Below are 11,638 nucleotides of genomic sequence, written 5' to 3'. Positions count from 1 at the left end.
TTTTTGTTTGTTTTTTTTACACAAGGGCTACTTAGGCCAAAAACCTAGCAGGTATGGTGAGGAGCACATTAACATTTCATGACCCGAACAAGGAACACAATGTTCGGCATAATTCAGCCCAGTACCAGTGTCTTTGGCAGTACCTCTTGACCCATGACTTATTTTGACCACTTTGTTCACAGTGGTACAGACTTTACACACACAAAAAAAAAAGAAAGAGAAAGGAAGCCAGGAGACTCAAAAAATGACTTCACTTTAAAAAATATTTACTTTCCATCTAAGAGCAAACATCATTAAAAAATTCACTTTCTTGCGTGCATGCATGTGAGCAAAATGCATGCAACACATATAGCGTGAGTACAAGAGCATGGGAGTATTTATATGGCAACTGAGTTACTGCCCTGTCACACGGGCAGCCTTCCACGGCGGTCACTGCTGAAGACTGCCCGTGCGACAGTGGCATTAGCAACGTGAATCACTTTAAATGTGGTCCACCATGAATGTCTGCACATCGTGATCAAGCATCCTGGCTATACAAGGCTGGACGACACAACACAAATATGTCGCAGGATCTGGTGGTTCACTGCTGGGCACCACAGCACAGCTTTTGTTGCTGCATCCTATTCTTCTTCATCATCATCATCTCCATCATCAACATCATCTTGTTCTTCTCCCTCTTCCCCCTCATCACCCTTTTGTTCCTCTTCCTTGCCACCCTCCTTGTCATTGTTTGTGTCCTGCCCATCGCCGTCTTCTCGGATGTAACACCCTCTGTAAACGTGGCAGACGAGTGGTGCCAACATTTTGAACTTCTCCTTGCACTTCGGGCACTTTGCCACCTTGAATCCCTTGTGCTGCTTCTTGTAGTGTGCGATGAAGTCTGCGGCATTGCCCTGAAAAAATTCCAAAAGTGTGCGAGCGATTAATGCGCATGGTTCCGCTTCTCCCCGTGGAATCAGTCAGCCCGTGACTGTGCATTTGTGCCGGGCTTAGACATCTTCTGCAACCACTTACGGCACATTTAAATCTACGCAGTTCACATGCTCCATATGCAGGGCTTCACGTGTGCAGGATGCCTGAGCTAACTACAGAGAAAAGTTTCTCTAAGACATTTTGTAATTTGTTTTTCAATTACAGTGTTGGAAGTGCCTCAGAGCATTCTGGCTAGGGCTGCATGAATATTCCGAGTGGTCAATATCTGGGCCGAATGCAGCATAGCCAGTGATTTAACTTAAGTCCTACAATGGGGACCGCCCACTTGTCCGTGGAAGGCTCCTGCGATTGGCTACCAGCCTTTGTACGACGCCCCCACTTCGCGGCATGCACATGAGACAGTTTTGGTTTCCGCAGGCTAAAATTTGGCAGATTTTCGGTTCCAATGTGTGCAACACTGGGGCGAATCTATCCAATCCGATGGGGCGTAGCTCTGTATAAAGACTGCTCCTCGTGTGTGCCTTATTTCGTGTTGCACTATAGAACGACTCTAGGCTATGCCCTAATATTCCACGAGTAAATCATGAGCACCACGAGCATGTCAAGCGCTGAAGAGTGGAGCCTATTTTTCTACCTAGAAACACAACTAATCGGTCAAGAAAACATGCATCATTTTAAGCATGTACTTCAAAGTACTGTTTTAGGTAGCATTTCTTTTGCATTTTGGTTCAGAGTTAGAGGAAACCTGAAATCAATTACTGGCAGAGAAAACATCACATGGCAAAAAAAAATCTAGCACAGGGCCTTGCAAGTTCAAAGTAACATTGGTTGGTCAGCTTTAGCCGCCAGTGGAGAGTCACTAACAGAAGCAAAAAGGGTAATGAAATAGGTTTGCGGCCACCAGCTACTGAAAGTTATGAATGAGATAATCGAATTTCTGCAAATTATGTAAGCTTTATAATGTTTTTTCACAACCACTATGATGTCATGTAATAAAAAATGCACGTCCCCTGAAAAACTGCACAGGCTTTCTGACAACCTTCTCGTTCTCTTTTTTTTCCTTCTCCTGTTCCGATACTATACAAGGTTACCGGGTCGGGAGGAATCTGATGCCTATTAGATATTTAGTACCTCTAGTGCCTACAAAAGGAAGTCCGAGTCATTGGAAGGTTTGTGATTTTCCTTCTGAGGTTTCTCCTTTTCGCGCCGGTTGCAGCCAAGTACAGGACGAAGGTAACGAGAGCACGAGACGCAAGGCGCCATCGAGCGTGCGCATGGGAAACGCTTTGTTTGCGCCCCGAATTTCCCCAAATTTGCTCCCCGAATTGGAGGTTGCCTCTTTAGGGTACAACCCGATTTTTACACAGCAAACTGCCTTCACTGAAATGTCTGTAGGAATACCATACTTGCTAACTTGGGAACGTCCAAATTAGGGAGACTTCAAAAGCGGGGAGGGGGGGGTAGGAGAAAGCCGATGTTGGGAGGCTTTTATTTGCATATGTAACAGGAGCAAACTTGACCTCAGCAGGCACAAGTTTTGCAGCAACAGACTTTGCCCTCTCCAAGAAACTGTCTGGGTGTCAAGTTGTGACAAGGCTGTGACACTTTCGCAAAAGAACGTGAAGACACAAAACTATGTCTCTGTTCTCTTAGAGATGCTGAACTGCCCTCGCATTCAACGCTACTCGTTCAGCACTACCTTAGTAATGTGTCTGAAATTCAAAAGCCCGGGAGAGCTTGAACAAAGCTCAGCTCAATTGGTAGAGCCCTGGACCGGTAATCCAGAAGATGTGGGTTCGTGTCCTACAGCTGGCTAACCTTTTCAGCGACTTCCATCTTTCATCATTAAAAAGTAGTTCGCATAATACGTCAGAACTGTCAGTCACAGCTGCACATCGCTGTGGTCTGTTCAGCAGGTGTATCATGAGCTCTTGTGCGCGGTTTCCCATTTCACCGACATTTGCAGTGGACTTAGTTCAAAGCACAATCCTCCTCAGTGTTTCCAACTGCCGACAATGGAAAGTGTAAGTACGCTTGGCATCGTTGGGAGTTGGGAACACAGAGGACGAGGGCCCGCGCGAATAACATCGTAGTCCTTGCCTTGTTTTCGGAAAGACTGACCTAGCTAGCCCTGTTTGTCTTCGCATTTAAAGTGGTTCTTGTGCTTGCTCAATGTAACATGGGCAACAATGTCGGTCCACCCTCCACACGGAATGCTGATGTCGTAGCCGTAAACTGTGCAGAACACCCTTCTCACCTATCCCTTCCTGCCCTTCCTCACGCGTCCCAATTCATCTGTGTACTGCTTCGGGAACACGTGCCAGGAGCCGCCACACAGGAGCCGTGATGTGCAGTATGTAACGTGGAAACAGTGCAAAGGCACCTTTGTCGCCCGAAAACCGAGGAAATGCCCGGAAACTAGAAGTGCTAGAACTAGAACCCTTGAACTCCGTAACATAGAGGCTCCGATGCAGTGATGCCGATGGCAATCGGGCTGGTATTGGATTGACGTTTACATCTGTGTGACCAGAGAAAGAGCAGGCGTTTGAGACATAGAGGGGGGAAACTGCATTTTCCGGGAGATTTGCTTCTCGGTCGTACAATCGTGCAAAACGGTCTGAATCCGGGAGTCTCCCGGATGAATCGGGAGAATTGGCAGGTATGGAATACACACTAGCTTGTTTGGGTGCAAACGCTGTACATCACCCTGTGTACCAAACCAGTACACTTCGTTTGAGTAATAGAGCCCAGTTTCTCCCCAACTTTAGCACGCTGGAAGTTTTCCCACACAAATTCGCCTGAATTTAGAGCACATGTTGATTTCCCCGATTTTTAATCCGTGAATTCGGAAAGAAATACTATTGCCCAAAAGCTTCGGGCTCTACGAGTCTTCCAGGCGTGACGCAGATGCAAATAACTGGCTACTTCACGCAAGAATAAAATGGTGTAGGTGCGCTATATTTGCAGTTATTGTCATTTTTCACGACAAACCTTTCTGCGTCATAGCAGGAGGTATCGACCCTGATATCGACTTGTTTCTATTCCAAGTGGCTTGTTTCATGTGCCTTTAGTTTCACTCAAAAATTCCCTGATGACATACCAGACAGAGGTCGTAGTGTCCGATTTCACCCCGAATTCTAGTGTGTAAATAGCGCCCGATTTTTACCCCGCCGAATTTGAAAAATCATAAAACCCGAAAAACGAAGAACCCTATGGTAGAATCTCGATAATACGGTCACGGATGATACGAATTTCGGGATGATACGATTTTTTTTCCGGTCCCGGACGGAATGCCTATTCTTCCCATGTATTCCAGTTCGGATGATACGAACACATTATCTTGCCTTTACGGATGGTACGAATGAGCCAAGGATGCGACATAGGGTGTTCCCACGTGACGAGAGAGCGCGTGAGTCACGCTGCTCCTTCTTTCGAAAAGGGAGGGCGATCCTCACCACGGACTCCCTTACATCATGTTGCGCAATGCAAGCAATGACTTTCCCTTTGGTGGTGGTGGTGGAGGAAGAGATAAGATCAAAGGGATAGCACGGCCCAGAACCTTATCACCTTATCTCTGTTTTGACCTTTCTGCCCCCCTCGCAACAATAAACCGCGAAGCTGCGTGACACCGCTCTGGCGGAAAACAGCGACCAGGACACGTGGAGGGAACATATCGGGACAACTTCTGGCAACATTACGCGTCACCATTCCGCAAGTCGGCTTCACCTAACGCCTGCGTGCTTTAGGAGAAGCTCGCTTTAGAACACAGTCGTGCGACTCGCGGGTGGATGAAAAGCACGTGCTGGGTCTTTTGGATCATTTCGCAAATTTGGGCAGCATTGGCTAAAAACGGGGACACAAAATCGTTACGACCGACCTCTCTCACCAGCAGTAACGGAAAATGAACAGTCACTGTCTATTTTCTTGCCTCAATTTTTATAATTGCTTAATTCGTTTGATACGAATTTTCGTCGAAGTATCGTCGTATTTTTTCGAAGTATCGTCGAGATTCTACTGTGTAGACACCCTGTCAAGAAAGGCACAAGCGCCCCACGAAAGCGAATCAAGCAAGTGACCATTTCGAGAAAGCCAGTTTCCGCAACGATCCTTCGTTAGAAGACTGTGCTGGGACGAAGGGAGCAGTCAAGCCGGTTCCCGTGAGGCATGGCAGTGCCTTCGTAGCAACGCGAGTATTATGCCCGAAGGTGACCTGGGGGACTTTCAATACGACTATGGCCTGGTTTTTTTTTTCGGGTTTTATTTTTCAGCAAAATCGCGGGGTAAATATCGGGTTATATTTTGCATAAATAATCCAGGTGTAATCGGGTTGAGCTGAACCTGATTCAGCCCAATTCCTGTTGAATCGGATTGAATGAGACACAAGTCTTCGGTTTCCACTGCATAATACACACCGGCAGACAAAGAGAGTCCATGCATTTAGTAAGAGGCAGCTGGGACTCGTTTTATGACAGTTTGCATGAGCGTATTTATGCAATTACAACACAGTTTCTAAAGTTCGGCGTTAGCTGGGATGACTTTGTATCCCCGTGGTGCAGCAGTTTTCGGGGAAATATCGGGATAAACCCTGTTTTTGCAGATTTGAATAGAGGGGTGAATATCGGGCGTAATAGGATACAACCCTAAAAAGTCGGGCCTCAACTACGTGCTATGTAGGTGGGTCGATAGTCTGCACAGCTCTCCAGTTTCCCTCTCACCTATTGCCCATGAAACAAACTCACTGGTCCCTCCCCCTAATAAGGAAGGAACAACTAAGTAAACTCCGTATTTTACCAACTTCATTGTATCGAGGTTTAACTGCATCTTTCTTGTCCAGTCCTTTAGCGTGGGATTGCGGTAGCTGTGTTCCCAGAGGGCCGGGAACACAGGCGATAATGGGCTCGTCATTCCCGGTAGCGAAATTCCTTCCCGCCCTCCCCTGTTCATCCTAGGAAGCACGTTCTGCAAGGGCAAGGATCATTACCTCAAATTTACAGTCGGGCATGCCGCACGCGGCACGTTTTGGATTGACCGGCACGTCTGCAGGGTCTGCCTCTGCCCCTTCCTCCTCCTCGGTCATGTATTCTTCATCCGACTCGTTCTCCTTATCACCATCGCTGGACAACTCTTCTTCCGACACCCGCTTGCTTTGCACCTTTGCTTTCTGCAAAATATTATTCGACACATGTACGAAGCGAATTCTTTTTCCCGCGAGTTCCAATATAATAGCTGGCAAATACTCATACAATATGTATAGAGTGAACCCTCGTTATTATGACCATGGCCGTTCCCGAAAATTTTGGCCATAATGCGGAATTGTCATATTAACGGGGGGGATTTGCAGAGGTTTCACTGCATTGTTCCCCAGGAGCATGGTCGTAAAGCGCGCATGTCAGATTATCGGGGGTCATATTAACGAGGGTTCACTGTACACGGTCCACATTTCCCAGGCATGTGCTTCCTTTCATTTACCCGCCCATTCATTTACCCAGGCCAGCCCGACGGCTCCGTACCTGGACAAAGGCCAGTCCCAAACGCTGCCTGTCAACCAGGGGACGAATTATCGAGGTTTCACTGCAAACATTTTGGCCAGAATGTATATTCTGTTTACTGTGTGCTCATCGTTGTTTAGTGTAATTGCGATACAGCCGCAAAGGGAAGTTTATGTATAGTTCTTACAACTCGTGACTGCCAGTACGACATGGTCGCCATAATCTAGCAGGTCGTGGTCACACATAGAGTTAAGCAACCTTTGTGTTGTCGTCAAATACAGTGGACCCCTCTTAAACGGAACTCCGAGGGAATGGAAACGTTGTTCCATTTATCGGAAGTTTCATAGCAAAGTACACAGATTTCATGAAATGCAACTTTATTTCAAGATAATCAAGTTCCACTACTGTAGGTAGCGAGGAAAAAAAGAATTAACGGCTGTTCTTTCACATTTTTCAGTTTGTTTACAAAATATACCTGCATGCCTGAAAACTGCGCATCCTCTACCCGCGTCCAGGTTTCCGATATTACCTGTCAGTATCATGTGGCATCATCCACATCACCCTTCAATGCACACCCTGCTATGACGACAGCGTTGACTTTGGCATATCAAATTTTACGGTTTCTATTTTTGATTTGGTCTCGCCAATCATGTCCCCGAATCACCCGCAACATTGACGCAAGCGAAACCCCTTCACGTGGCTGTTTCTTAATTGACTTCATGAAGACACACGTGGACGTGAGCTAAGCCTAACGCAGTACAAGGGACTGACGGACAGGACTGCACTGGCTATGACTTCCGCCCGGGTTGCCAGACGTGAATGGTAACCTTCCAGGTTCGGAGGCACCTCGGTACTTCCACTTTGTTACGTTTACCCGAAGTACCGTATTTTCACGCGTATTAGCCGCGGCTTATGCGCGATTAATTTTTTTCGCGAATGCTCTGCGGCTTATCCGTGGGTGCGGCTTATCTGGTGACTATTTTTCCCTGGTACATTCCCCATACCCCGGGTTAAACGAAAGGGCCGACAGTGCCTCATGTTTTTCGGAACAGGACCGCCCTGCCAGTGCACGAACAATACCGAACAGGGGCGGGTCCACTCCACATTCGAGTGGACTAACCCGTCAATCCACGAAAAACACGCAACGAGGGCACAATCCGATCTTAATGGAACACTAGAACTGACCTCCTTTGTTATACATCATGCCGACACCGGAATGTGGACAGGGTTTATGGCCTTCCCCACGGTCTCCTTTGTCGGCAGACCCATAGGAAGGGTTCAATACACCTGTCATCGGGATAAAACGTGGTCAGCTAAGCGTCAGTTCTCATTTGACGACAGCAGCAGCATTCGTGGACACGGGCGCGGCAGTTAGAGGTGAGGCATGGCTGCAACGCTGAGGCACAGCCACGACAGCGGCTTCAAACCAAAAGTCGGCGACTTCGCGGACAAGTACAGGCACAGGGCAGCTGGCAGGAAGTACGGCGCTGACGAGCGTCTCTGTTGATTTTGTATGTGCATCACTGGTTTAGCGCGCAAAGCAGTCGCGTCGTATTACCCGCGGCTTATCTGCGAGTGTGGCTTATCTGCGAAAACATTTTCAAAATGCATCTAAAAAGAGTCCTGCGGCTTATCTGCGGTGCGGCTAATACGCGTGAAAATACGGTACATAAAACGGGTTGTTTCAACTTCCCGAAGATTCTTGTCATTGCATATACAGGAAACGGACCGAAGGTGACCCCGTTGTTCCGTTCATCCGTAATTTTCGTTTAACAGAGTTTCGTTTAGTGGGAGTCTACTGTATGGAAGTGAAAAAGTGTTGCTACCTTTTTGGCTGGTGCACTGGAAGGCGTGCGCTTGCGAGGGCTCTCACGAGGAGTTGCGGTACTTCTCTTCCTCCCCTTCGCGACAGGTGTTTCTTGTGCTACGTCTGACGAAGAGTCCTCATCTCGGCTGCTCTTCAACGCAGCAGCTGCTTTTGCCTTGGCAGATCTCATGTTCTATCGTGCAATAAAACGATAAGTTCAGCACACAGAAAGGCGGTCGAGGGTGTGTTTGTGAAAAAAAAAAAGCGACAACAACAACAACGTTTATTTCGTAATTCTATTTCCAGTGTATAGATCTTGCATCATTTACAGTACCTTGTGTAACCTACTTGTATAGCGTATTACTTTTTTCTCCTCACTCGCCGTAACCCACGTAACGCCCGTATGGGACTTTTGGGAGTACAATAAATTGACCGATTTAGTATTTTTACTAATTAATACTAATTTACTATTTTTGACTATTAATAAATACTGATTTAGAGTATTTTTAAAGGGGCACTAAAATGCAAAAACATCTTGCTCTCAAATGAAAGTACATGTTTCAATTGGTGGGATGCAAGCAAAATTAGTTCACACAGCGCTACCGTTTAGAAGAAAAACGCAATGAAAACAGAGTCGCCTTAGGCGGCAACGAATGGTATCCCTAGGAGGCAAAGATAGGCGGCATCCGATGAGACAGCAGGAGAAGCGCGCGTGTACCTAACGTGGGAAATGCGGATTTGGAACGGATCCGATCGTAGTGTTTCGTATATGCGCGGCATGATGCGCACTGCTGCATTTTTGAATACCGATTCACTAAATTGCAGCTCACAACAGTTCTCACCAATGTTCCACTCGCAATATTTATCTTCACGTCCCGCAGACAGAGATTCCGATCTGCTTCGCAATGCGCACTATGTTTTTTCACCAGGACTGCTCCACGGCAAGGCACGCGGATCATGGACTAAACACACACCGATGCACGAGCTGAAACAACGTTCACCGCTCAGCGCTGACGCAAGAAACAGTCCGGTATAATTTCGATTGTAGCTCCGTAACGGAATCAAACCTTTGAATTACGATAACGGGTACAAAGTTTTAACGTAGCGTGTAACGTAATTTGAAGTGAACTTGTTTTCGCATTTTAGTGCCCCTTTAAGATGATGAATGGGGAGTTTCATCACAAGGGTCGGCACCCTACCCCCATCACTGGTGGGGATGCGGGGCATGAAATGTAACGAGCCCCTTCACAATAAGGATCCGAGTCGTACGGTGTCCAAAAATGTCGAAAGAGCTTCGAGGGCACAGCATTGGCGAGCTGGAATTGGCCAACACTACCTAGACGGAGAAAGCCTGCTTACTCGTCCACGTGACGCAACAATTAGGAGTCAGCCAATCAGGATCGTGTTCTCAGTAGCCGTAGCCAATCGCGAACGTGCTTTCAACAGTCGTGGCCATGGAGAAGAACTGCCGTCGTCTGCGAGTTATCATTGAGCGTCCCCGCGTACTAAATGGGAAAACTTGAAAATAAAGCACAAAAAGGTCTCAATGTTTTCTCAAAACTGGTTTTCTGGAAAGCGTCTTGCACTTTTTGTCTAAATATTTAGGTCTGCAGGTTCCAGGTGAGCTGCAATGATTTGCGGGTTCTTGAATTTTGAGAACTGTGAATCGCAGTAGCGGACAAATTCCGACTCTTAATGTCCACGTAGCGGAGGAGGGAGAGGAGGCAATGAGCAGGCCTTCTGTAGCTAGGTGGCATTGAGTTGGCCAGGGACCAAGCAATTTTGAGAGTGAGCGAGCGAGCGAGCGATCTAGTGGGGGGGCATGAGTTTATCTGATTAGTGTGGGCAATGAAGAATGTGCTCTGGATCTTCTAGACCGCCGCTGTGACAGCATTGGGGAGAGCGAACTTGTCTCAAGCGGTAACAGCACAGAGCTATGAAAGCCACATCGAGTCGCACTAGATGAATTAATGCAGCATCTTGACGCAAAGTGTTCCGCGGCATTGGGGAAAGCGAGAGAAAAAGCAACTAAGCTACAGTTCGCCTGCAAAACTAGTAAGTGTGTAAGAGTTGCACTTACTCTGTTCAAAATGTAACTAGTTGTAGCTACAGTTACCTCGCATTGTTAGAAAAGTCAAATAAGTGTGACTAAAAAAATTGTCCCTGCGATTGTACTGTCCCAGTGTAATTATGCCATGTTATATACATGTTATGGGCCAGTGTAAGGCTATGGAAGTTAGTCAAAGTCCATCCTGCTTACGCATGATGTGACAAAATTTGTGAATTCCTGCTTAGGGAAAAACTGCGGGGCATTTGAGGCCTTGGCAAAATTTTGCGAGAGAACTAACGCGTGAAAAATATTGCAACACCCGAGTAACATAGTTACACTTTAGAGTTATTGTAACCAAAACTGATAACTAGTTGCAGTTTTAAGTTACTTTTGTATAAAATCAACTAGTCACTCCAAAGACTAGCTCTAATAGCAGTCACTTGTAACTTCGTCACTACCCAAGATTGCAGAAAAGTGACTGTCACTTGATCCTAGCAGAGGTCGTGTCGTTGTCTTAGTAAGTTGTAATGCCACAGAGAAAGTTTGGGATAGCTCGCAGTACGATACGATACCTCTCCAACACAGTACATCGTTGATGCATGACCTTCGAAACTGGATTTACTTACAAAATGCCACAGCAGACTGAATTCAGTTCACGCTGACATTCAACAAAATACAAATATGGCGTGCAGTTTCGCTTCATCGTGGAGATTAGCGTTTCGAATTTCATTCTAGGAAAATGCTGACACGTATCCTGTTCGCCGTAATAACTGCTATCCCCGTAAGCTTAATGTTACCGACGCTCGTTGTAATTACTCCCCGTTCACTTTTCGCAACGGATCATAAAACTAATGTGTACTTAATCAGTTCCCACATTCCACCATGGCCCGCTTGGAATCGTGCGACTCGCGCGCTTTTAGTTTTTCGTGGAAGCGGGCCAACTACATTGAGTCAGGGCGTGTTTGATCCCGGATGCACGTAACAATCGTGCAAAACAAATGACAAGCAACACAAATGAAAGTGACACAACTTACATTTACACTAGTGACACACGTGGGTATTCCTTGGTTTCGAGAAAATGAAAACGCATGGTCGACAGTTGGACGCGATAAGAATCAATAAATAGCGCAATATCGGATCTTACGGCAAAACAAACGAGCAATTAAGACGGCGATGTCAAGAATGCTACGAATCAAAAAAGCCTCAGGTTCCCGCCAAGCAAGGTGCGCCATACCAACAATCCTTACCACGTGCAGCAGGCCTTTGTTATCTTTGTGTTTCCTGCGCGCGGCTCTCCACGTTCGCGACGAGTTCGACCGACGACAGCCCCACAGCGACAGGGCCCACAGCTTCACTCAA

General features: G+C 46.8%; 1 protein-coding gene across 3 annotated transcripts; it reads right to left on the bottom strand.

The window, feature by feature from the left end:
- Window positions 1-249: 249 nt before the first annotated feature.
- Window positions 250-11,635, bottom strand: LOC135370111 (nucleolin-like). 3 transcript variants are annotated; one of them, XM_064603800.1, is made up of 4 exons: window positions 11,527-11,635; window positions 8,249-8,422; window positions 5,915-6,094; window positions 250-893 (listed from the first exon to the last, which is right to left on the bottom strand). In XM_064603800.1, the coding sequence occupies exons 2-4, from the start codon at window positions 8,417-8,419 to the stop codon at window positions 621-623; spliced, it is 624 nt and encodes a 207-aa protein (XP_064459870.1). In that variant the 5' UTR covers window positions 8,420-8,422; window positions 11,527-11,635; the 3' UTR covers window positions 250-620. The 3 variants fall into 3 exon arrangements, with proteins under 3 accessions (XP_064459870.1, XP_064459872.1, XP_064459873.1); XM_064603802.1 differs by lacking the exon at window positions 11,527-11,635 and adding an exon at window positions 11,314-11,518; XM_064603803.1 differs by lacking the exon at window positions 11,527-11,635 and adding an exon at window positions 10,906-11,009.
- Window positions 11,636-11,638: the final 3 nt, after the last annotated feature.

Source organism: Ornithodoros turicata, chromosome 10, assembly GCF_037126465.1.
Source record: "Ornithodoros turicata isolate Travis chromosome 10, ASM3712646v1, whole genome shotgun sequence".
Classification (NCBI taxonomy): domain Eukaryota; kingdom Metazoa; phylum Arthropoda; class Arachnida; order Ixodida; family Argasidae; genus Ornithodoros; species Ornithodoros turicata.
The sequence above is the reverse complement of the archived record's forward strand: the minus strand, read 5'-3'. Positions and strand labels throughout refer to the sequence as shown.

What these genes read in the sequence shown, in the direction of transcription:
- LOC135370111 (XM_064603800.1), bottom strand. Translation starts at nt 8,419, where the DNA reads ATGAGATCTGCCAAGGCAAAAGCAGCTGCTGCGTTGAAGAGCAGCCGA. An exon ending in CCAGTGCACCAGCCAAAAAG is followed by an intron (nt 6,095 to 8,248) that starts GTAGCAACACTT and finishes AATATTTTGCAG; the next exon opens with AAAGCAAAGGTGCAAAGCAA. An exon ending in TGCCCGACTGTAAATTTGAG is followed by an intron (nt 894 to 5,914) that starts GTAATGATCCTT and finishes GAATTTTTTCAG; the next exon opens with GGCAATGCCGCAGACTTCAT.